Raw genomic sequence first — 27,546 nt, forward strand, 5'->3', positions numbered from 1 at the left:
TAGGCACTGTGATGACCAGCCTATTCCATATACCTTTTGCTTTTTCTAATGCCATTTCTATGTGGATCTCCTATCACTAGAATATGTTTGAAAAATTCAACAATGAATCTTTAAAAGTTTATAAAGTAAAGAAGAGAAAAAATCATGCTGAGGACTCAAAAGGGAAATAGGAAAAGTTTGTAGGAAAATGGGCTTGCCATTTCAGTAGAGTGTAAGAAGGTGTGATTATTATGAAACAGGATCAGAAAGCCGTAAGAAAAGAACCATCATCCTATAGGGAAAATGCTGGAAAGAAAAGGATAATGGAGGGAATAATGAAATTTTAAAATGCAGCAGCCCAATTAAATCCACAGAAAAGAACCAGCAGAAAAAAACAGATTTGACTCTGAGAAATCATATCAGTAATGTGGAAGACAAACAGGATAAGCTCTTCTCAAATGCTAAACAAAGGTGAAAAAAGTTCAAAATGATAAGAGAAAAGACGTTAGATGTGCAGGGCACACAGCTGGAAACTACCAAATAATTTTAAATGTTCTTGGGAAGAACAATTTGTGGAAAAGCTTGAAAGAAAACTGAAAATGTAGGCAGTTTTGATTTTTTTCTTTTACATGCTAAAATCAGGCTATCGTTACACTTCTCTGCAGAAGCCCATGGAATAACATCTACTGATTTTTGAGAGGAAGAGGCTGTGACCCCACTTTATTATATAGGATCAGATTATGAATTTTTTATGAATGAAGGCAATGGAAATGACATACTGAAATATGCAGGAACTCATAAAATGTCACCCACAAAACTTTCTTGAAAAATCTACTTGAAGATATATGTCATCCAAGTGAGAACACACCTTAAACTAAGAATTATATTTATAATATGATATAAATTAATAGCATAAAATTAAATTATATTTTAATATAAAATTAATATTATATAAGATAATAGAGTAAATTAAATTAAGAATGTAAGAATGAGACCTTGTCTTTTAAAAGGACTTGAAACATTTTTCTTGGTTGGGTGGAATCTCCAGCCTGGACAGAACTTGACTCTGAAGTTCTTTTCTTAGCTTTTTTTGACCCTAGTCTTACTCAGATCCCAGAAAGTGTTTTACTTACCTCAACCTCCCTCCCAAAGCCACAATTTTAGATGGACTCTCTTACCTTGTTGGGTGAAGACTATGGATGCCATAGTGCTGTTATCTTTCAGTACCTACAAACAATGCAAAATGCTCCATTTGCGTGCCTGGAAATCTATCCTGGGAGAATTATCGAACAAAAAGCTTGGAGTTTTTTCTTCAAAAAAAAAAAAAAGTTGCCCAGGCAACTTTATATTATGGTCATTTACATTGCTAAGGAACCTAAACAATTATTTTCTGAATCTTTTAAATAAATATTAGCTAAATTGTATCATTTTAGTGGGTGAAGAGTAATAATTCAATGAGTAGCAGATATGAGCGGTCACTAAGTCTCTTTTCATATTTTGTCCTGTATAGGACCTGTGGATGGATGGAGATAGCTAGCTAGCTAGATAGATAGAGAAACATAGTCTTTTTGTTGTTTAGAAAAGTCAGTAAATACAGTATGAACTTATGAACTCAGCCATGCCCTACATCAAGGGTCAGCAAAAACTTTTTCTTAAAGGATCAGATAGTAAGTATTTTAGACTTTGAAGGACATCCGGTCTCTATGGTCTCATCTCTACTGCTTGGCTCTGCCATTGTAGAACAAAAACACTCATAGACAATATGTGAATAATTGTGGCTATGTTTTAACAAAGTCTTATTCACAAAAATGAACCTTTCTTCTCGATTAGCAAGATGGTGAATTTGCAAACATGGTCAGTCCTTGACTTCTAGGAAGCCTGGATTTTGAGAATCCAACACTTTCTTTCATGATAAATTGACTCTTTCAATCTCCCTTTTCACCCTAGATTTAAACTTTTATGTGTAAGCTGGTGAAAAAATACAGCCAACTGCTCTGAATTGGTGTGTTGCCTTCTCTCTATTGGAGTGTTTAGGGAATTATTTGAAAATTTTGTTACATAGCTGCCCCTACTTTACCAAGGGAGTGGAAAATGGAAAATTGAAAAGACTGATATGATTGGTATCAGTCTCATAAACACACAGATAGAGATTTCCTAAAGTGTGGCTATGGATTTAATCGTGAAAGAAATAGCAGTTAAGGAAGAGAATTAAGGAAATATACGGTATATATGTAGTCAAAATTATCTTAAAAATAAGGCATTATTAGTGATCTCATAATTTTTTTTAACTTGATAAGAATGAAATCCCACTCATAACAACCAAGTATATTACTAATTTTCTCACATCTGAGATTTGCATACACTTGACAGAGTAAGTTAGTGTGAGTCTGTTTGCAGGGACCACTAGTGTGCATGGTTTGCCTGTTTGCGTAATGCATACTTATATGTATAATTAAGGAAAACGTTATCCTTCTCAGCCAGTCATGTCATGGAGTGTAAATGTTGGCAGAAACATAACAGTGCAGAAGCTACTTTCACATCACTCCTACACAGTGTGTGTCCTTGCCTGCAGTGGCCATCTAAAAACTCTCTTACTGTTAGTCTCTCAGTCTCACAGTTGGTGGGACGTTGGACTCAACATGAACTACTTTTATTAAGTTTGAGATTGTACATGCACAAAGTCTTAGGATTGTGATAGAGTTTAAATTCTTTGGGGGCTCCCTCTAGTTGGCTAAACATTAATACCTTCTGAGTTCAAGTTCAGATACATAACAGCTTTTGCATTGGCAGTGAAGTGTTTTCACAACACAACACTTTGAATTTTATATTATGGTTTAGGTCCAAAAAATTCACAGGCAGGAAATCGTAGACATCACTCAAGTTATGTTTACTGCTGGGAAGAAAGGATCATATTGTGCTTAGCAATTTTCTGATTCTTTGCTCCTGGAACCATACTTTACAAATATATAAAATGTATATTGAATTTTTTCGATAAAAATAATATATGCCCGCTATAGAATATAGTAAAAATACAGAAAATATAAAAAAAAAGTAAAATCACTCTAACTCCACCACCCAGAAGAAATATTGTGTCTTTACTTTTCACATCTATTCTCATCCTTATAAGCCTCACTGTGGGGAGCAGAATTTTTGTCCCCATGACCATCACAGCCTGATATCATGCTTAATTTTACTTGCGCATCTAAGTTGTCTTATGAATACATCTGTTATTCTACTATATAATGTTAAATAAAAATGTAGGCTACTAATCAGTAAAAATTTTTGCATCTTAATTTTGATTGATACATAAAAAAACTAGAAAAAAAGTAGACTAGAACTATACTAAACTATTAGTAATATGTATACTAACACATTTACAATGGTTATTTCTGGATGGTGTATTTAGAATAGTAATTTATTACACAGCAGTAGAAAAGAAATACACTAACTCTTACAAATAACAAAGAACACTTAGACTTGCTGGTTAACCATACCTTGGTTTTGGTTTCTTCTAGTTGAAACAGTTTACTTTCTTTTTTTTTTTTTTGTAAGATTTTATTTATTTTATTTTTTTCCCCCCAAAGCCCCAGTAGATAGTTGTATGTCATAGCTGCACATCCTTGTAGTTGCTGTATGTGGGACGCCGCCTCAGCCTGGCCGGAGAAGCGGTGCGTGGTGCGTGCCCGGGATACGGCCCCGGCCGCCAGCAGCGGAGCGCGCGCACTTAACCGCTAAGCCACGGGCCGGCCAGAAACAGTTTACTTTCGATCCAAACATCAGTCTATTCAAAATTTAGGCTTGGTTTAAAAAATTTTGGATGACTGTTTTTTTAGGAAAATTACCAGTGATTTAGAATTTCGCTTTTCTTCCTTCCCTACCTCAAGAAAACATAGAGGTAAACGAGGATGGCCTTACTGTGTTTTCACGGCAGCAGGGACAAAGGGATTCTTGATTCCTTGCACTGTCCTTGGATACCTAGTGGTTTCTATTATGGGATGACTGGTAACCACTGAGATGCCATGTGCTCTGTCTGGCCTTTTGGGTGATATCCTGGTATCGAATATTGGGGTCCCCTTGCCTCTGATCTTGAAGTGCCTACCCTTGGTACTTTCTTGGTCCTGACCTTATGTCAAACAAACATTGGCATTTTCAGCACTTCCACAAGCCCTTAATGGGACGTGTGAGATCTTTTAGATTTCTAATACGCCATACACTGGCCATAGGGGAGGGAAGGTAATATTATCTATCTACCGTCTTTCCATTCTTAGTTCCACAGCATAGCTTAGCTGCCATGTTGAATAAGTCACTATTGTTAAGTCTGTAGCTTATGCTTCCTAAATATGTGTTTATATTCCTAAATGCTTTATTAAAAAGTATACTATGCTGATCATATCATTTTGTAATTTCATTTTCCCCTGTATATCATGGATATTCTCATACCTTCATAAATGTTTTCCTAAAATATGGTTTGTGATGTCTGCAAGATATTCTGTCATAGACTGCTCAGTAAGGAACATAAAAATTGTTGCTTAAATGTTAATATAAATATATTTGTATATTGTATATAATATAAATAATTTTTAATGTAAACGATATCATATGAACATGTATTTGTATACATCTTCAGTATTATTTAGGTTTAAACACTGGAAGTAAAATTGCTGAGACAAGGTGCATGTGTATTTTGAGGCCTTGGTTTCATATTTGCAAATTTGCCTCCAGAAAGTTTGGGTCAGTTTTCACTTCCACTAGTTTCATAGGCAAAACCTGAATTCTTATTAGTTTTTAAATTTGTATTTTTTGATTACCTGTGTGGTTGGACATTTATCTAGATGTTTAGTACAAATACTCACACAAATATACATACATGCCTATGTGGGAACCAGGGTATTCCTAGCTTTACTTTTGGTTTGCAAGAGCTACATACATATTTAGTATATATTCAGTATATATTTTATGACATGTTTTTTCAAATATTATTCCTAAATTTATATTTTATTTTTATTGTAAAATTTTATGTATATTTTGTGATATTTTTCATTATACTTAGAAAGTTTGTCTTCATTTTGAGATCAGTTCAATATTAATCAATGGTCTTGATATTAATCAATTTTTGTTTATTTTACATTTTAAATTTTAATTATCTAGAATTTATTTGATAATGTGATAAAATGTGATGCCAAATTAGCTATGTTTCTGAAAACTTAGACAATATCTTCAATATCACTTTTTCAATATTCTATTTCTTCCTCACCTCCTTATAATACTTGCCAAGTTTCCATGCTTCCCCACTGTCCTCACCAAAGTAATTAAGAAAATTAAATGGAGACAACAACAGCAAAATTACTTTCAAAAGAATTGACATCTTTGGAATATTCACTCCTCACATTCAGGAATATGGTCTGCTCAAATCCTCTTTTATACATACAAATATACTATTGTAGTTTTCTTCATATAGCTTTTGTATATTTCTTATAAAGATTAATATATTTGATTTTTATTGATCTTTTGAAAGAGAATTCTTATGGACTTGTCAATTCTACTCTTCCTATTGTCTCAATTAATTATTTCAGTTTTATTTCTATCTTCTTTCTTTTTTTTAAATAGACTTCTTGTGTGAACTGCGTGCTGCTTTCATTTCTATTCTGTTTCTTTTTCTTTTTTTATTAAAGTATAATTGACGTATAACATATAACAACATAATGATTCAATATGTGTATATATTGTGAAATGATCACCACAATAAGTCTAGTTAATATCCATCACCATATATAGTTACAAACTTTTTTCTTGTGATGAGAACTTTTAAAATCTATTCCCTTAGCAACTTTTGAATATGCAATATAGTATTATTAACTATAGTCACCATGTTGTACATTACATCCTAATGACCTTTATTTTATCACTGGAAGTTTGTACCTTTGACCCCTTTCACCCATTTTGCACGTTCCTGACCTGCTGTCTCTGGCAACCACCAATCTGTTCTCTGTATCTATGTCTATAAGCTCATTGTATTTTTTGTTTTCTGATTTTTGTTTAGATTCCACACATGAGTAAGATCAAATAGTATTTGTCTTTCTCTGTCTGACTTATTTCACTTAGCATAATACTCTCAAGGTTCATCCATGTTATTACAAATGGAAATATTTCCTTCTTTTTATGGAAATAATATTCATTGTATATATATACACCACATTTTTTTTATCCGTTCATCCATCGATGGACACTTAGGTTGTTTCCATATCTTGGCTATTGTAAACAGTGCTGTATATATCTTTTAATTTCTGGTAACTTAAAATTATCATTACAATGAATTAGTTGTTTTCACAGTGTTCTCTCTTTCTGTCCTTTTTTGCTGCTCAATCTGTTGAAGGCTAAAATAGTTATAGGCTAAAATCTCCCAATGACTTCTTTGTCATTAAATCCGGTGAACAGTCTTTAGCCTGCATATTTTTGGCTGCTCAGTAGCATTCAACTGCTTCTTGAAACAGTCTTCCATGAGCTGCTGTGGCTGTACACACCCCTGGTAGTCAGGTGACCTCTCTAGCCATGCCTTCTCTGTCTCCATAGTAGACTCTTCTCTTCCTGTCCATCCCTTAAATGTTGTTGTTTCTTTGTGTGTGGTTCTAGATCTCTATGCTCTCTCACTCTGTATGCTCTTCATGACCAGTCACATCCACCCCCATGGGGTCCATTGTCATCTACATGCTATTGTTTTCTAAATCCTCCAATGGGTACTTGTCTTCTGAGCTCTAGATACCTCCATCCAACTGCCTGCTAACCATTTCTACTTAGGTGTCTTGTAGTTACCTCAAACTCAGCATGTCTAAAACTTACATCATCTCTTTCCCTTTAAAATCATTCTCCCTCAATTAATTCCTCAGTAAGGATACCACCCTCTGTCCAAAAGTTCAATACAGAAACATAGAACATATATTTTTGTCTTATCTCACTACATCTTTCAACATTTGAGTTCAGGTATCAATTTCCAATAATTCTAATTCCACACTTTCTTTTGAACTCATCTATTTTTTACATTTTCACTCCATCTTACTCTAATCCCAACCTCCATGGTTTCTTGCCTGTGATAGTGCACAGTCTGCTAATGGCTTTTCTGCCTATGGCCTTATTTCCTCAAAATCTAGGGCTCACAATTCAGACTCACACAATCTGATTGAAATGTTATAAAATGCAGATTTCCAGTAGGAGTTTAGCCTCTGGAGGACTATACTGGAATTGTATGTTGGGAAAGGAGGAGGCGGAGGTTCTGCTTACAAAGTACTCAGTATAACACCTTGTTTGTGAGAAGTTTACTAAATTGTTCCATATTCATGATACATAAGGGATTTAGTATTGTAAAGCAGACCAGTCCGTTGATCTAGCATGCTTGAAGGATGGGAGGAATAGCAACGGGTTTATTATGGAGTTATTATAATGAAAGGAAAAGGAGAGTGACACATGGAAGACAGCTCAGAGATCCTAAATACATAGAAAGTGTGTGCGCGTGTGTGTTTGTGTGTGTGTGCGTGTATGTGCGTCTTTGCGTGTGGTTATAATGCTTCAAGCTTTACAGTCCTTCAATTCGGGTTGCATGCAGGTTATGTAGGTCTTGCCAAACTACCACCTATAAAATTTTTGTAGTTTGTTTTAGTGTTGCCACATATTTTGGTTATGGTGAATATTTTCTTCAGATTTTGTACTACTTCAAAGGTTTGCTATGGCTCAGTCTGCACTGAAATATGTTAGTTACTAGACAAAATGATGTTACCTATAGCGTTGAAGCTCCATGACAGCCACAGATGCAGTAGTCAACCATGGTGTGCACGTGTGGATGTTTAGATGGGAGGCTCTGAGGCCATATAGTGTTTGGCTTTATCAAAAAAGTATACATTTCTACACTATAAAATGATGTCTGAAAACTTAATGTGGTACAAAAAGTTTTAAAGAAATGAAGGATTTCAGTGAAAATGAACCTTGTGGTCCATAAAACTCCCCAAGAAAAAATTAGTTTGATTTATATCATATATTTTTCTCTTTTCCTCCTGCTTCATTTCTTCCCTAGACTTATTTTTCTTCATTGATCCCAGGGATGGGGAAAAAGGGAAACTTGCTGGCATATACTGTTGGGAGTTTAGAGGAAAGGATAAGAATATTTTATAACAGTATAAGTCTCTCTTCAGTTTTATATAAAACATATAAATATTTGTGTGTATCATGCAGAGAAACAATCCTGTAAATAAAATATAAAAAGTCCAAACTGAAATACTTTAGTAGGGAAAAAGGTGATAGAGTTTGAGACATATAAACTTTAAATAAAAGTTTTATTATCACTTCTTTGAGTGAATGTTCATGCTTTGTCTTAGATAATAGTGTTTGTAAACGTTGTACATATACTAAATTCATGGTGATAAAATATTTTATATCAATGAAGAGAAACACTTTTGTTCCACTCATATGTATTTCAAATATTCTGTATTCTATATTTTTAGAGCTGTATTATAAATAGAACTATAAGTGTATATACATAGATATATGTGTGTATCTTAAATCTATTTCTTGAACATAGTGTATTCTCATATAAGAAAAAGATGGTCAGTAAGATATTTTGAAATCCCAGGTTGAAAGCCTAGTTGCTACACAGAGATATATGTTTCAGAAACATGTTCTACATGTTTACTTACATATTATCAAATGTTGTTAAACTGCGTTTCTAAGCACTATATCTATTTTGAGAGAAATGCAGAAGATATTTAATTTTGTGACCTTGCACCTTATCTTAAAGCATTTTGTGACTATCAAAAAAAAAAAAATGGAGAGGCCAGCCCAGTGGTGTAGTGGTTGGGTTTGCACACTCCTCTTTGGCAGCCTCGGGTCTGCGGGTTCAGATCCCAAGTGTGGACCTACGCACCGCTCATCATGCTGTGCTGTGGTGGCGTCCCACATACAAAATAGAGGAGGATTGGCACAGATGTTAGCTTAGTGACAATCTTCCTCACCAAAAAAAAAAAAAGGTTCGTTTTATTTCAAACTTATAGTATTACAAGAGTGCCTTTTTAAAAGTATATATTAGCAATTATAAACTAGAACTAAAATATATTCAGGTAAATTCTATTTCAAAAACATCCTCACTATACAAAAAGACGTACAGTAAGATTTTGCAATGTAGTGCACCAGCCTGTCCATTTAACATCGTTTGACATTCTAAAATATAATTTGTCTACTTTTTTCAAAACTTATTTACCACTAGACAAGATTTTCCTTTCACATGGCCTACAATGCAAGTGGGATCTCATGTCTACCTACTTCTCCAGCCTCGTCTTATGCCTTGTTTATTTTGGCATGGCTAAAGCATATGCCTTTTGAGATGTCTATCAGCTCATCTTGGATAAAATTAAAGCACACTGAAATTTTTTACTGACCTTAATGAAACATTGATTAATAGGAAAAGTAATAGAGAACCAGCTATTCTATTTAGATCTCATATATAATCTCATATATAAATATATATCAAATAAACCTCAAACTGATGAATCTCATTGATGTTTTTATAGTATTCTGTCTCTTCCACTTTCTCTTTCTGTTTTTTTCTCTGTCTCTCTTGGTTGCTCTCTCTGAGGAAAAATCTTAGGTCCTAAAGATCCAAAAGCAATGCATTAAAAATATCACATCAGGGGGCTGGCGCAGTGGCATAGCGATTAAGTTCACGTGTTCTGCTTCGGTGGCCCAGGATTTGCCAGTTTGGATCTGGGGCGTGGACCTACTCACCGCTCATCAAGCCATGCTGAGGCGGCGTACCACATAGAAGAACTAGAACAACTTACAACTGGGATATATAGCTATGTACTGGGGCTTTGGGGAGAAAAAAGAAAAAGAGGAAGATTGGCAACAGATGTTAGCTCAGGGCCAATCTTCCTCAAAAACAAAACAAAAAAACACACATCTTTTAAAAAAAATCACATCAGGACCCCACTGTTGATTCATACCTGATTAGTGTTGTTTCCTCTGTTCATTTTTCTTCATGTAATGTTGATGCACAGTTGGAATACCGTGTGGTATGTTATTTATCATGGAAAGTGCATTTGTCCTACTAACTCCTAGTATTGAGGGCAGATGCTGTGTGCCATTAAGTTCATCATTATGGATTCTTGGTATCATTTAATGAGAGTCCTGTAGAGCGCTTAGTATTGTCAAGCTGGTAATAGAAATATGTGTTTTATTTTGCTGTTTGGGTATTACAATATCCCCACAGGAACGAATAAGGCAAAACTCATTTAGAAGCACATTTTTTTCTATTGTGCCAAGATTCTTTATTTAAAATGGATTGAGTAGGGGAGTGTGTTGTAAAGATAAAAGCACAGAATTGGAATCGTTATGGACCTTAGTTTAAAACCTATATCTGCCACTTTGATACGTACTTATAACTTGCACAAAATTACTTAATCTCTCAATTTCCAGATTTTTTTAGGTAATAACGTTATCATTTATGTTTCAAGGCTACTGTAGTAATTAAATGAGCAATCAGGAGACTCTAGAGTCTTGTTTTGTTGTTGTGTGTGCGTGTGTGTTAAGTGCAGCTCTGGATTTGAAACCTGGCTTCCTCCAGTTCCCCTTGATAGCTGTGTGACATGGCACAATTTATCTCACTGCTCTAATTTCAGTTTCCTCAACTGTAAAGAAGGGATTAAGTAATAAATGCACATGGTTATTGTGAGATTTAAAATGAGCTATCTATCAGGACGGGCCCAGTGGCATAGTGATTAAGTCCGCATGCTCCGCTTTGGCAACCCAGGGTTAGTGGATTTGGATCCCAGGCACAGACCTACACACTGCTCATCAAACCATGCTGTGGCAGCATCCCATATACAAAATAGAGGATGACTGGCACAGATGTTAGCTCAGGGACCATCTTCCTCACCAAAAAAAAATGAGCTGTTGATGAAAAATCATTGGTACATACATACATAGGCCTTTAATATGTGGAAACCACTCACCATCTACGTAAAGAATCATGTATACAGTAGACACTCAATATACCAGAGCTAGTATTGTTGTTGTTTTTCATCTCAGCTGAATGTTGATAATGTTTCAGATAGAAAACTGAGTCTGAAATTTATTTTAATCTCCTTTAGCTTACTAACCTAGCACACCTCATAGACATGTTCACTATATGGTACCACAAATTCCCAGTGGGCAGAAAAGCAGGCTGGGCATGTCTTCTCCCACAAACTGGTATGTTTGGCGCTGAGACAGTGATTTTGGAATGATTGTCATGCTTCAGATTAGTTAGGGCCTTCTGAGCCACAGAAAAGGAAGAACTTATCAATTTTCTTGTTGTACTCTTCCTGGACTCTAGCATAATACCTGGCATATAATAAACACTCAGTAATGGAATCCTTTTCTTCAGAACAACTGAAATTGTTAGTAGAGAATGACATGATTACATTTAGGAAAAGGGAGGCAAGTGCGGAGGGATAAATCAATTTAGTGGATATTGTGGTTGCCTAGGCTAATAATGATGCTGGCTTAGACCAGGGTGCTGATGGGGGAAATGGAGAGCTGTACACACATTTGAGATGTTTTAAGGAGCTAAAATTTACAGGACTTGGTGATAGATTACATCTGGAGGTAAGGTGTTCAGGATGACTCAAGCATTCTGACCTGCAAAACTGAATAGATAAGTATAATTCATTAATGTAGGAAATATGGGTGAGCACTAGGTTTAGTAGAAAAAAAGGAGCCTTCTTTGGCTCTTAGTTAACCTATCTAGGTCTGTGCTATCCAATATGGTAGCTACTTGGTCCATGTGGCTATGTTAACTTAAGTTAAAATTTATTGAAATTAAAAATTTACTTCCTCAGTCACCTTAGTCACATTTTAACTGCTCAATAGCCACATATGGCTAGTAGCCATTATATTAAATAGCACAGCTATAGAACATTTCCATCATCACAGAGAGTTCTACTGGACAGCACTGATGTAGGATAACCAGCAAGGGCATCTATAATTTAAAAAAAGAAAAGCTATAGTAACATGCAACCCTCCTTTCTTCCTGCCCATTGGAATTTATTGTGGAGAATGAGAAGGCTGACATCATGCTTTCTGCTTTACCCTTGTAGGCAAATATTAGAAGTGTTTTTCGGTTTTTTTCCCAAATTGATAGTATCAAAATATAGTCATGCACCACATAACAACGGTTCGGTCAATGATGGACCACATATACAATGGTGGTCCCATAAGATTAGTACCATATTGCCTAGGTGAGTAGTAGGCTAGACCATATAGGTTTGTGTAAGTACACTCTATGATGTTCACACAATGACAAAATTGCCTAATGATGCATTTCTCAGAAGGTATCCCTGTTGTTAAGCAACACATGACTGTATATGTTCTGTGCTGTAATTTCTAGTGGGAATGAGATTGTGTTATATTTCTAATGGAGAGTCCACCTAGCATAGTAGTTGAAAGGATGGACACAAAAGACAAACCTCCTGGGCTTAATCCCAACCCTGCTATTCACTGTTTGGGTGACCTTGGGTAAATTGCTTAATTTCTCTGAGTCTCAATTTCCTCATTTGTAAAATGAGGATGATAATAATAATACCTACTTCAATGGGCTATTATGCATATTGAATGGGTGAATATTTGTAAAGTTCTTATTACAGTGCCTGGCATAAATAAGTATAATAAACACTACATAAATATTTGTTAAATGAATAGAAAATAAGTAAGAATTTTGTTTTCTTGTTTGACATTCTGGCAATTAGAGTAGCCAAGGCTGTCTGGTAAGTGCACACTTGAGCAAAATCTTTGAACCAGCTCTCTGTTGACCTGGGTATAACTTACATTCAGATATGAGTCCTTCAAATGGATGATTCCAATCTTGTCCTCCTATTCAGGGGTACTTCCTTAGGAGAAACCATACTCACCAGGAATTAGAATAAAAAAGAGAACAAGATTTGTAGTCACAAGACCTGAGTGCAAGTCTTGATTCTGCAACTTACTAGCAATATGGCATTGAACAAGTCACTTTACTCCTCAGTTACATTCTTCTCATTTGTGTAGAGTAATGTTTTTTAATAGAACTTTCCAGGATGACAGAAATGTTCTATACTGCACTGTCTAATATGATAGCTATGTGACTACTGAACACTTGAAATGTGCCTGTTTCAGTGTGACTGAAATTTTAATTTTGCTCAGTCCAGCTCTGGAACAATTATCTCTGAGGATTGTTTTGAAAAAAAAAAAAAATTCTATACAAAAATAACCTTAAGTACCTGGAAAACCTTATGGTGTCCACCAAAGACCCCTACTGCCAAGCATTTTGTGGGGCCTCTTGAATTCCATTTACTTATGAAACTTAAGTAGGTGGCATCCACACTACAGGTCCAGGGGTGGGAATTGAAAGGGAAAATATCCATAAATGTTTACAATTTCTAGACGTATGGGCAGGAATAATGAAAAAGTGAAGAGAGTGCTAGCACACTTTCTTGCGTTACCAGCCTTTCCGTTAGTAATTTTCACGGCTACCCAGAATGAAAAGGCATGGAATTAATATGTGTGGATTTAGGAGAAACTTCACATAATGTGCCACCATTTTAAACATAGGTGGAACACTGAGCTTTAAGATATTAAAAAAATAGATGTTGCCCATGTTTGATAACTTTAAAACAAATTTCAAAGGTTAAATAAGACATTATTTAGAAGTAAATAAACACCTAATCACCTTTATCAAGAACAGCAAATAGATTCTTAGGATGAAAGAAGACATGCTTATTATTCCTCATTTGTTTCTAATGCCGTTACCTTAAATTAAATTATAGAATCTATCTGTATATCAGATACAAATAGCTTCTGTGATTACAGCTAAATCCTGTGGTTACTGTGTTCCAATTCTTGGTCTTTACGTATAACTTCTTGGGTGTACAGTACAACAACCACTTACTTTAATTTCAAGTAAAAATCAGAGTGCATGACCACACAGAATATCCAGTCATTTTTCAATGAAATTGTGGTTCATGAGTTGCAACATTAACCACATTGTCATTTAAAAAAATGCATTTAAAAAAAAAAAGCCTGTGATTTATGGATGCAGTTTTTATCCCTGTATGGGTTAAAGCACAGACAGTTTGAATTGTGGGTTGAAAATACAGTGAAACTTGACATCTGGTTGAACTTTGTTGAGTTTTATGGTATCACCTAACCACTTTGTGAAATTGAAGCCACCTACCAGTCTTTTATGTAGTCTATTCTTCATTGACTATTTAGTATTTAATTTTTTTTCCTAATGGGTAAATTTTTTTATGACTTCTTTTGGGTTTGATTTAAGGTCTAATTTTACTTAATGAATGAAAGCAACTTGGCCATTAAACTTTCTACCCGTGTACACCCACGTGTAGTTTTAGTGTGTGATAACTACCAAAAGGCTCTATTTAAATTGTATAGCTATTTTTATTCTACAAAATGGTATTGTACGGCTCATTGTGGGAAAATATTTCTATTTACTTAGATAATAACAATTTCAAATAACATTTTAATGTCTTTCTTACTGGGCCATAGCCTTTGGTATATAAATTTTTATCAGGCTATTTGGTCTTACTACATTCTTGTAAGTGAATTAACTGTTATTCTCAGGTACTGTTTATTATAATAATTACTTCTCATAATTTCAGGAATTTTTTAATTTACATACCCAGATTTTTAAAGTTTATTATGTTAGGTTCACACTTATAAAATAGGTGTTCACATGTGGAGCTCTGGCCTCAGAACTAGAGAGATTTCTTGTGCATGTCCATTAGACAAGCTAAGCATCTCTATGGTCATTTTTCTTTTGAAGAAGTCAGCAAAGTGTTTGTAAAACGTGGTGGGAGAGACAAAATGCCGTGAAAGAGCCTAAAAATATATTCTACATGTTTCCATCCCGTCCTCTCTCCCTCAACTTCTTTTGTACTAAGCAGAGTGAAATCTTTGATGGAATCCCTGTATAGGTAGTATATTAGTCAGGGTTCTCCAGAGAAACAGAACTAATAGGATGTGTGTGTATATATATATATATATAGAGAGAGAGAGAGAGAGAGAGATTTATTATAAGGAATTGGCTCATGAAATTATGGTGGATGACAAGTTCTAAAATCTTCAGGGTGAGTCTGCAAGCTGGAGTCCCAGGAAAAGCCAGTGTTGCAGTTTGAGTCCAAAGGCAGGAAAAAGCCAGTGTTGCAGTTTGAGTCCAAAGGCAGGAAAAAGCCAGTGTCCCAGTTCCAAGTCAGTCTGTCAGGAGGAATTCTCTCTTACTCAGGGGAGGGTCAGCCTTCTTGTTCTATTCAGGCCTTCAGCCAATTGGATGAGGCCCACCCAAATTAGAGAGGGCAATCTGCTTTACTCAGTTTACACATTCAAATGTTAATCTTATCCAAAAACAGCCTCCTGGAAACATCTACAGTAACATTTGACCGAATATCTGGACACCTTGTGGTCCAGCCAAGTTGACAGATAATATTAACCATCACAGTAAGAAATGCCATATGAAGAAAGATTTTCAAATTTTTCCCTATCCCTTAAGAAGACTTGACCAACCCAGGGTTACAGACCCACATCATAAAAGGTTAGAAGACTCAACAATGGCTCATTTATCTATTGTATTTAGCCATTTTAACTGGGGCAGAGTGCAGTGTTCTACTTTGGGGTTAGTTTATATTCTGACTTGACCTCAAATATCAGGAAAATCTAAGAATAACAATCTGCAAGCAAACCTTTCATTCAGTCAATCAACAAGACTATATTGAGCACTTCCCATGGACCAAGGACTATGGTAGGACACAAAGAGGAAAGGAGACAGGATTCTGCCACTCACAGGCTCAGAACAAACTTTCCCCGTGTTAGCATTCTCCCCTTGAATACATCATCAGTAGGCTTTAAAACTATGTTTTAAGTGGCACCTTTAAGTAGAAGCTAAACTTTCTCCTCTTTTAACTTTGTTCTATTTTGGTGGTCTTAAACCTAGTTTTATTTTTTTAGCAGCAGAAACTTTTTTTTTCCGAAATAGAACGGTACATGGAATTCCAATATTAATAAAAGAGATTCAGTTGGAACTGGTGCGTGGCTGGAATAAGGAAAAGGGTCTCGTGTCTGTCCACATACTGGCTTCCCTTTTGTCCAACACCCTCCCCTGTCCTCGCCACAAAAGCCCCAGGGGTATAAGGAATGAAATTTAAAAACCGTTTACCTATTTAATATTCTTGCCACTGTTTTATGCATTATATGTAAAAACTTTAAAGCAGGTTTGGCTATTTGTCTTCCAGTTCCCTGTGACTAGTTTTTGTTCAATTATTTCTCTTCATTCTTCGCAGAGTTGTTTGGTTTGGGTTTTTTTTAAATCTCATTTTCTCTTCATGTTATTCAATAATCTATGTTTCAAACATGTTATATATTTAGTAGTCTGTTCCATTATGGAAAGTTCAGAGGATCATAACGACCTCCAAGAACTTGCAATTTTACTGAAAAGGAAAAGCATGTATTTTTGAAATATTTAAATAAAGTAAGACAAAACAAGCCATATAGACAAAAAAGTGCATCATAAGGTTATTTCCAGAGATCTGTATGAATATTTCATCAAATATCAAGGATGTCATCCTTTATAGTTGGAATGCTAAGATCCATAGAGCACTAGATATTTCTCAAGTAGGCCTTAGCAGTCACCTGTCTCCTTTGGAGATTTATTTTACGTGATTTGCCTTTTATTTTTGTAGGTAGCGGAGCAAAAGGGGGTGGATGGCAGTAAGTGCCAATAAATGTTTTAATGTGTAAAAAGCCTTAGCTTATTAATATTTGAATATTCAGTCTTTTCTTCTCAACTTTTTGTGTCTACCTGTTGGAGTCTTGGAGAATTGGAAGCAGTTGGAGACAGGCTAGAAGATTTATTTTAGAGATAGAACTCTAGTGAGAGTAAAGTAATGAATTCATATGAGATTGTATATGTTTAGCAGGGCAGTGGATTTTCCAGAAAGAAAATTTTGTTGTTAACGTTGTAAGGTAACAATTGAAGGAGACAGCTTTTGAAAGCAGAAGCTGTTGTTACTGTGAGTAAAATGAGAATGTTCATAGATGGGGAGGGAGTGTTTTAAAAAATATTTTGCTATGGATTAAAAATGCATTTACATGGCTCATCTCCTTTGCCATTGACACCAAAGGCTTAGTGAAGATGTGTTGACTATTGAATTAGAACATTGATGGCAAGATGGCTATTTAGATAAATATGGCAACACATAGACACTGGACTGCAGGGGTCCTATTATGGGTCTCATAATACTGGGCACAAATATGCACTTGAACATATTTTGGAGAATATCAGTTACCATGCACTATATACCTAGTAGCTGTGCCATTCCTACTAAAAGATTCAGAAGTAGAAATCCCAAATTATAACTTATCCTGTGTTCAGGTTAATTTTAAAAGTACATGACAATGGGGCAGGCCCCGTGGCTTAGCGGTTAAGTGCGTGCGCTCTGCTGCTGGCGGCCTGGGTTCGGATCCAGGGCGCGCACCAATGCACTGCTTGTCTGGCCATGCTGAGGCGGCGTCCCACATACAACAACTGGAAGGATGTGCAACTATCACATACAAGTATCTACTGGGGCTTTGGGGAGAAAAAGGAAAAAAAAAAAAAAGGAGGATTGGCAATAGATGTTAGCTCAGGGCTGGTCTTCCTCAGCAAAAGGAGGAGGATTGGCATGGATGTTAGCTCAGGGCTGACCTTCCTCACCAAAAAAAAAAAAAAAGTACATGACATTGTAGTTCTAGAAGTCAACAGCCTAAATACTAAACCCCACTCACTCAACATATGTTCATTAAGTACCTTCAATAAACAAGGCACTCTGATTTTTGTTTTTTATTTTGTTTGTTTGTTTTGTGTTTCTTTGTTTTAAAGTAGAGGATTATATGGAGTGAGGAAAGAGTGGACGTGGGGATTGTAGTCTAAAAGCCTTACGGTATTCTAGTGACTCTGAGACGAACAAGCAGTTTCATTTAGATGTCTCTATCTGTGAAACAAGAGGTTTCAAAGGATTCTCTGAACTTCCTTCCAACTGTCACATTCTGTGTGTATGTTTGTTGTTTTCTTTGTATCAAAAAGGACATATTACTTCTGGTATCCCATAACTTGGATAATCTAATAGGATATTTTGAGAATGAAGGAGGTACTGATATTACACTGGAATAACAGGTATAAACTGGCACATGTGATTGCTTCACTTCTAAAATATGGTGGTACAATGGCAAATAATGGGAGAAATCAGTAATATAACACATACATATACATACACAAAAAGACCTTTTTCATCTATGCACATAGATAATTGTTGTGCTTTTGAAACATATTTGTGATGTACATATCCTTAAGACTTTTTGTCTAGTGTTTAACCAGCCACTAATTATCTCCTACATATTATATACATATGTGTCAAAGGGAGGAGGGACACTGCAAAAGATCCCAACTGTGTTGCGAGCCCTTGGGTACATGACCAAGGAGATCCAAGGGGCCTGAAAGTATCTATGATGAGAAACAGTGCTTCTGTGTGGAGCCTTTGGCAATTCTAGTAAGAAAGTTTCAATGCAGACCTTTAGAGTTCTGGAATGTGCAGGTGCATCCTGCATCAGGGAGCTACTTTTCATTTGAAGAACAGCCCCTGGTATGATACTGGGCACTAGTAGAGATTGAAACCCTGATGATGGGACATAAAGTGACTCTGAGACTGGAGCTGCCCATTACATACTGGGTGTTGATTTGAGCCCACTGTGTGGTGTAGGAGTAATATATTGTTAGATGGGAGTGATACATTTGGAATTGGACTCAAGCAGATCCAGAAAGTACGAGCATATATCATGAAGAGATGTCGCAGAGTCTCAAGTAATTGACCTCTTGTCGGTACCTCTATTGCATGATGCTTGTCTCTCATCTCACGCCTACGTGGGAGTTTTCATATGACTAACTCATGGAGGAGGAAAGAACTCAAACTCTTATAAAGATGGGTTGGCCTGGTGTGTTAGATAGAACTTAAGGTCAATAGTGAGGGAATCCAGCCAGTGAGCAGATCTGCAGAACAGTATAATTGTTATTCATTTAGAGCTTCCTCTAAATGAATGGCCTGAGCTAAGGATATACATTAAGTATTGGCAGAGTGAATGGCTTCAAGGGCCTGGAAAAAATAAGACTAGAAGATTGGATACAAGGAGTCTGGGCAAAGGGGTATGTGGATGGGCTTATAAGAGTGAGCACAAAGTGCCTTTATGCCTCAGAACCACGCCTATCAGAAAGCAAATACTACAGAGGAGTATAACCAGATGGATGTTATCACCTGCGTGTGGATATTAGCCAGACTCCTTTCTCAGATACCCCAGGGTTTATGCAATAGACCCATGAAGAGAATGGCCTTGGTGGCAGACACGGGGACTATGCATGGACCCAAGCACATGGCCTCCTTCTCCAAGGCTGATGTAGCTACTCTTACTGCTAAATGTTAAATGCCAGAAATAGACTGACAATGGGCGCTAATATGGCACCATTCCTTGGAGGAGACCCAACAGCTATTTGGTGGCAGATCAATTAAGTTGGATCCCTTTGACCTTGGAGAGGGCAGCAATTCATCTTAAGTAGGTGAAACATGGTCTGATTATGTGTTTGCCGTTCCTGCTCACACTGCTGACACCCAATATCTGATGGCTTACAGAATGCCTGATCCAATGATATGGTGTCCCACATAACGTTGCTCCTACCAAAGGACACTTGCCACATCAAAGGAGGTGCAACAATGAGCTTGTATTCACTTCATGCTCCACCACCCAAAAGCTACAGACCTGATAGAACAGTGGAATAATATTAATCATGAAAGACTCACCTAAGGCACCAGTTTAGGGGGACAAAACCTTAGGATTGGGGTACTGTCCTTCAGAATGAAGTTTATGTGCTGAACCAACAGCTGATATAGGATATTGTGCCCACCATAGCTAGCATACACAGCTCTGGGACAAAGGGTGGGCCCTTCTTGCAATCAATCACAGTGCCCCATTAGTGGATTTGTGCTTCCTTTCCCTACAACCTTAGACTTTTCCAGTTAGAATCCTGGTTCTTGGGGCATGGGTAGAGGCAATTCTGTCAAGGGACCCATAAAGAGTCCCACTTAACTGGAAGCTGTGATTGGTTCTGCATGCGATCTGGTTACCATGCATTTCTCACTACAGTGGACCAGCAAGAATAGTAAGAGATACTGTACTAATCCTCATGGGGAAATAGGGCTTCTGCTTCACAATCTGAGCAAAGAGAAATATGTCTGGAACTTAGATGTGCTCCATGCCCAGAGGTGAATGGGAAATTGCAACAACCAAGAGTACATGAGGGCAAGGAAATTAGGGGCCTAATCCCTTGGGATTAAGGTTTTAGTTACCTCACAAGGCAGCAACCCAGACCAGCTGAAGTGCTGGTGTAATAGGAGGGAACTCTGGAATGAGTGGTAGAGAAGATTGGTAATGAATATCAATGAAGGCCTCAAGGATCAGCTAGAGTATTGCATATAGTAACTTGCTTTACTACCTCTCTTTAAGTCTTTGGGGAATTGTAACTGGCCATCACTTTGAAGGATTGTACTTGAACTTCCCTCTTAGGGAAGATATGAGAATGCTGTTTTATATGCTACCTGGATATCAGAAAATGATGCAAGTACATGTTGTTCAAGGGTTTGCCTGTGCTGGGCCAAGTCTATGTGCTTTTCTATACTGGCTCAATCCTAACCTCTCTTCAAGTTTTGACCCCTTCTTAATGGAGAGCCCCAGGTATTGCCACCATTTTCATCTTATCTCCTAACACTACCAGCGTTATCAGCCTCCCCCAAGGCGAAGACCAGGCATTAGCATGCCCCTAATGGCATCTACCATGGAAAGATCCAGAGTGGTTCTGGCACCTAATTCTTACCAGACAAGATCCAGGAAGTTCTGTCTCCACTGGGATGTCTTCCCCAGTGGCCACGCAAAAGGAGATAGATTACACAACCAGAAATACAGAGGAGTTAATGTCCCATAGGATGAGTCTTTACCAGTGAATAGAAGCTGGTAAGGAATTGACATTAAATGTCTCTTCTTCCATCTAACAAACAGTTCCAAGGTTCTATGGTTCCTTATGACTTTTCTAGAGTTGTTCCACATGACCAGGTAACCAGCCATGCTTTCTTGGGAAGTTCTACCCAACTCAGTAATGTACTGCTTTATGTCTGCTTTCTCTTCTTCCCTGCAGCACTTCTCTTCTTACCTCCCTTTTGCTGACCCAGGATTGCTTGGTCTCAGATCTTTCTTCTAGAGAACCTGGATTGAGATACAAAGCAAGGCTCTTAAACTCCAGTTTTTGTTCTCTGAGTAACAAATTAAAATATAGTATAAACAGCCCTAGCCTTCCCAATTGAAAGGTTTACTGATTTGGTGCACTTGATTATCTTCTCTTTTTATCTGTTGTAATGAATTAATGTAATTAATTTCTTTCATTTTTTTTAAAAACATATAACTACTCTCTTACTCTGCCCCATTTTGTTTTATAACTTTTTCATTACTCTGCTCTGTTTTATTACACCTTTATTCTATAGTTTCCCTATATTTGAACTTTTTTCAGTGCAAAGAAACCTTATGTCGATTGTTTGTCTCTTTCAGAATGTGTTGCTTTTCAGTGCCAGCACTTAGAACAAGCAAGCAGTGAATGCCAGGTTTTATCTGTGTATCCCTGTATATAATTTTTGACATATTGGAGGAGGGTAATAAATATTATGCCACAGTTTATGAAGTGCTTCCAGCATATCTCAAGTCACTCCCACAAAACACTAAACTTTTCTGACCACACTTCCCCAGGCTTCTCTTAGGAAAGGAGATGTGCCCACCCCAATATCCCATAACTTAGTCAGAGGCTTTGCTATCAGCCTTCCTTCCCTCTCTCACCACCTCTCTTTTAATTATTCTTTCTGATAAGAATTCAGAGACAACATAAATTGGAAACCCATGGTGCATCTATTAGTATTAAATAGGACTTCTTAACTAATATTTCTATTATAGCTATATATTGGAAGTAAAGCCTGAAACCTTATGTATTAATTTAATATCTCACACTTGCTATCTGTCTCAGATTTGACCTAATTGCCCTAGATTCTTCTAGACTTGGATATCTCAAGCTTTTGGAATTATTTCTTTGTTTTGGTTGTTCTTGTTTTGTCTTGAATTTGAATACCCTGCCATTTGAGTGCACATAGAAGTCTTGACTCCCCAATTCTTCAACCTTCTCCCTGCCACCACCACCCCCTCTTTGGTCATAACCTTCCTTTGCTCTCATTGTCTATTGATTAATTACTTCTTCTCCCATGAATGTTGTGTGATGAAAGCTAAACTATGGAAAAGTTGAGAATGAGATTAATATTCACAAAAATTGTAAAGATATCGATGAAAGATGCAGCAATACTACATTGCATTCCCATTAAAACTAACAAAGGCAGCTACAAACATTTGAAAGCAAGTCACATTTTTGCACGCCATCCATTATTCTTGGATTTAACAAGACATTAAAGATTCTACGTCTTCTGAATTTATTAGCTTGGTATTTAGCACGTTGCATAGCCAAAATAACAAAGAAGTTTCGTTATGGCTGGTTAAATTAGCCTCGTGAAAATGTTGTTGGTAAAAGGTTACAGAAATGAATAAGAGATCTAACCAAGCAGCCTACTTGACTATTTATCATTATAATTTAAAAAGACATTCTGATGATTTAAATTCACTTGGCTAAAGGGTAGAGAATTAGATAAAAGTTAATAATTAAAACCTAAATGGCGTGATTAGCTCTTCCTTTTGATAAAGAAGGGACAAAACATTTGCATACAATATTTACTTAAATTGTCCTTTTGAGATAAACTGAGACCAATATAACCATACCTGATCATACCGTTTATGGGCTTTAAAAAAATTTTACAGCTATATTATATATAAACTGGATTACATGAATATCTTGCATTTCCTTCAGACATAGAAAGCCCTTCCTACATTATTTTATTTAGGATGATCAAGCCTAGAACTTAGCTGTTTTTCTATGGAAGTTTTGGTGTTTGTTTTTTAACTGAATGGTCTCTATATATGTTAAGGATAGTAAGTCTTTGCCATCTTTGTGAAATTTTTATCAGTGAAAAAATCATTTTAATCTGTATTTTTTTTTGTTTTTCAATATATAGACTTTTTAATGTTTGTATGACCTAAACTATTCATATCTTCCTTTGTGTTAAAATTATATTTTTTCTAATAAGCACATAGAGCTTTCCTGAAAGTGATGGTGAATCAGTTTCTTACTAGTTTGGCAACACTGATTAAGTATCCCATGTCTATAGACTTAAGATCAAAATAAATGTTTTCTCCTCTTTTCCATTCTTAACAGAAACCAGGAGCTAGAAGAACTTGGTGAGCTTTCTCCACACTGGGACAATCTACGGAAAAATGTGCTTGCTCACTGTGATCGAATGGTGAAAATGTACCAAGAAATTCTGAAAGAACTTGGCAAGGAAACAGGTGTGAAAACAATCACTTTACATATTTAAACTCAATTGCATTTCACGCATGTTACTTGAAAACAATAATAAACATTGTTGTTATGGATATAGAAAAGCCAAGATTTAAAAAAAATACCTTTATTCTAACTCTACCATCTTGGTGTTAAAAACAAGGAAAGAATTGCACTATTTTACCTCATGATATTATTATAAGAATAACTGAGAAATTTTTTTTTTAAATTGAATTTCTGAGAAGAAAAGCAACCCATACAGTATATGTTTTTCTTTCTGAAATTCTTGTAACATTTTCCTGTGTCAAATGTACTTTTCAACATACGTGTACACACACACACATTTATTAATTTATTAATAATCAGTTTTTTTCACCTAGGGTCCTCTTTCAAATCAAGCAGCAACAAAGGAGAGAGAACATTGGAATTTGTTCCAGTAAATCTGCATCTGCAAAGAATGCACGTACACAGCCCTCACTTGAAAGGTAGGAAATAGTATTCTTTTAAAAATGGATGAATTATGCTGGTGTATAATTCTTTTAAAAGCTTGACTATTGAGAGAATTAAAAATTTTAGCTGTTATGTAAAGATGAGATGAAATAATTGAAGCTGATAATGACCCTAAATACTACAAAATGAACTATTATATTTTTGTGGCTGTGTTTCTGGGCAATACTTTGTAACTGTGGCACCTGAATTAAATTACAGGTGAATATGCAAAAGAGTATTAGCCTCCTTAAGTAGTATCAGTGATGGCTAATAGCTACCAATGGTGCTACTGTTTGGATTAGAAAAAAAGAAAAAGGAAAAATAAGGCGTTCATTTTGAACCTATCTTGATAAACCAAAGCCCAAAGCTGGACTCATATGCTGTTTCTCTGACTGAGTGGTGACTATCAACAGAATCACCCCCTTCCCTATGAGAAGGGGGTTTATCAGATAGAAAGTGATAGAGTATTTTTTTTTTTTTTTTTTTTTTTTTTTAAAGATTTTATTTATTTATTTTTTCCCCCAAAGCCCCAGCGGATAGTTGTATGTCATAGCTGCACATCCTTCTAGTTGCTGTACGTGGGACACGGCCTCAGCATGGCCGGAGAAGCGGTGCGTCGGTGCACGCCCGGGATCCGAACCCGGGCCGCCAGCAGCGGAGCGCGTGCACTTAACCGCTAAGCCACCGGGCCGGCCCTGATAGAGTATTTTGATGTACTCAGTTGTGAGAACTGTTTTTCAAGGAAAAAGTATATGGATTTTTATAAACATACCTGAATAGGGTCCAGAGTGAACAATATGGTGTTGAATTCATTGCCATTCTACATAATTCCTTGCCATTTCTCTGTATTTTAATTTTCTCTGTATTAAAGTGTATTTTAAAATATTCTTCTCATCTCCCTTTTCCTTTAACTTATTGCTATATCAAGTTGTATGCATATTTGGGTTGATTATCTGCCTCTGTTTACCAGCAAAAGTCCCATATTATGCCTGTTGTCCAACATCATTGTTAATGATGCCCTCCGCCTCCTTTCCCTCTCAAGTCTCCGGGTTTGAATGATAAATGCTATGGTCATCCTACTAGTCATCCTACTAGTCCCTATCTTCTAGGGAGACAAAAGTTACTTTAGATCATTAAATCCTTCATGATAAATGTATCAACACACACATACAAACATACACAGATACTTCTACAGACTCTTTCTAATACCCTATTTTGTAGCCACTCTGACAATATAGAGGTTACAGGTTTTAAAAAAGTTAAAATGAAATCCCTGTTCTGCTTTAGAATCATCTGAAGTTTTATAATCAGAAAAATTAAACGTTTTTCTGTTTGTGCACACTGTGTATACACAACTAGGTGATGTGCACGTTTAAATGTAGGTATAATCATTCCGATGTATAATTTTATTAGTTTTGGTAACCCTTATCAACTATCTGAAATTTTAACTTGGATCCTTTTCACCAAAAATTACATCAAATGAAAGAACTGAAATAAAAATGAGAGGAATTGGCCCAAGGTATTTAGGAACTCTTCCTTGATTACTTTCTTGAGTGTCTGTCAATAGTTTGAACATAACAACATGTAATGTTTTAAAAATCATCAAAACCAAAGTATCAACAAGTAATAAAGAAGCTAAAATACTTAAAAGCTGTCTGACAACCAACATAAATTTTTTTCTAATGGCCAATATGAAAAGACTTTTATGATAGAGTAAAAAGTTTATATATTTTGGAGTGGAACAGAATTGCACTTTTTATATATGCTTTTTACCACTTTTTTATATATGACCTTAAGTCTGTTATTTAATCTTTCTAAGCAGTATTGGTCTCTTCCTGATTAAGTTAATTAAGGGATATGTAAAATACCTAGAATGAACAATAATAGTTTTTATGATACATGTGGCATTTGCCATCACTGGAACAAAATGGATCTGTCAGTTTTATCAGAGCTGTTAAAATTGGAGAAAAGTGATCAGTTAAGAGCCTATTAAGAGACAGTGAAATCTTGAACTAAGTAGCTAGATTTTGAGAAAAGATGATTTAGAGAGGCATTTTGGAAAAATCATCACATGCAGGGACTTAATGACTGATACTGTGAGGAAATGAGAGATAAGGATGACTCAGGTTACAGCCACGGATGGGTAGCAGTGTTATCAAACCAGAGACTTTGCTGGGGCCAAATTGATATGAATTTATATTTAATTTTGCATTCAAATATTTGCTGATGATCCTTAAACTACTGCCTCCAAACAAAGAGAAATTGTTATCTAAGTGGCCTTTTCCTTTATACTTATTTCTTGAAAATGAAAGAACCATTTACATTATGCTGTTTTTTCCAAGCTATTATCTGAAAACTAGACGAGAGTGAGCTAGGATGAATGCAGTGCATTTAGTTTCTGTTTCTCCAATTTGAAAGGAAGAAACTGGCTACTAAAAGAAAAAAATTTAGTAAAGCAAGCAACATTCCTTCTAATTAGTTTGGTTTGGGATATGTATCAGTTTCCTAGAGCTGCTGTAACCAAGTAGCACAATCTGGGTGGCTTAAACAAAAGAAATTCATTGTCTCACAGCCTGGAGGGCAGGTCTGAGTGTTGACAGAGCCATGCTCCCTCTGAAACCTTTAGGGGACTCCTTCCTTCCTTACCTCCTTCTAGCTTCTGACAGTTTGTTGGCGATCTTTGGTTTTCTTTGGTTTATTGATGCGTCACACCAATCCTCCGTCTTCACATGGTGTTCCCTTATGCATCTTACATCATCTTCTCGGTGTGTCTGTCTCTGTGTCCGAATTTCCCCTTTAAGGGCACCAGTCACATTGGATTAGGACCTGCTCTAATGGCATGATTTCAACTTGATTGCATCTGTAAAGACCCTATTTCCAAATAAGGTCATATTCTAAGGTATCTTTCTTGGGGGGCCCGATTCAACCCATAACAGGATGTATAAAGGAATTTCTTATTTTGCGATGACGAATATCAAGCAGTAAAGAGAAAACCAATATTTTGATGTTATAGAACTAGGATACTACTCATAAACTACAGGATTTTTCACATAGCAATTTTCGGAAAGACTGGTTCTTCTCTTTGAAGACCTAACGAGAAAATGTGGGAAGTGACTAGATATCCTTAGAGCCAAGAATTAATGTGAAGGCACTGAATTCTATTGCATACTGTTTTTTTCCCAAGGTTACTCATGTATGTAATATATGTATGTCTATGATATCCATATCCTATGCATAACATTAAATATTAAATTTATATTTTAAAAAATATTTGTTTTTATAAATTTAAAAGTTATTATTTGAAATTGGAATTCAGATAAAGTAGGTGCTTTTTAGACTAGATCACCAACTATATGTTATAATAGAAATTGAAAACTTGACTGAATTTTTGGAGCCCTACCACTTACTTCTTTGACTTTGACCAAGTTAACTTTTCTGAGCTTCAGTTTTCTTATTTGCAGAATAAAATGGTTAAAAGTTGTAGGTGGTAGCCAATCAAATTTTCTATTTGCTTATTT

The 27,546-nt window shown here is 36.1% G+C and overlaps 1 protein-coding gene across 1 annotated transcript in view; it reads left to right on the plus strand.

The window, feature by feature from the left end:
* The window catches only part of INPP4B (inositol polyphosphate-4-phosphatase type II B), a 380,123-nt gene that overhangs the window by 195,944 nt on the left and 156,633 nt on the right, over nt 1–27,546 (plus strand). The window contains exons 11-12 of the mRNA XM_087437582.1: nt 23,417–23,547; nt 23,920–24,024. Of these exons, the coding sequence (XP_087293708.1) occupies nt 23,417–23,547; nt 23,920–24,024 (236 nt within the window). The remainder of the gene's footprint in view (nt 1–23,416; nt 23,548–23,919; nt 24,025–27,546) is intronic.

The sequence above is a fragment of the Ceratotherium simum genome, chromosome 12 (assembly GCF_057802395.1).
Source record: "Ceratotherium simum simum isolate JZ-2026a chromosome 12, ASM5780239v1, whole genome shotgun sequence".
Classification (NCBI taxonomy): Eukaryota; Metazoa; Chordata; class Mammalia; order Perissodactyla; family Rhinocerotidae; genus Ceratotherium; species Ceratotherium simum.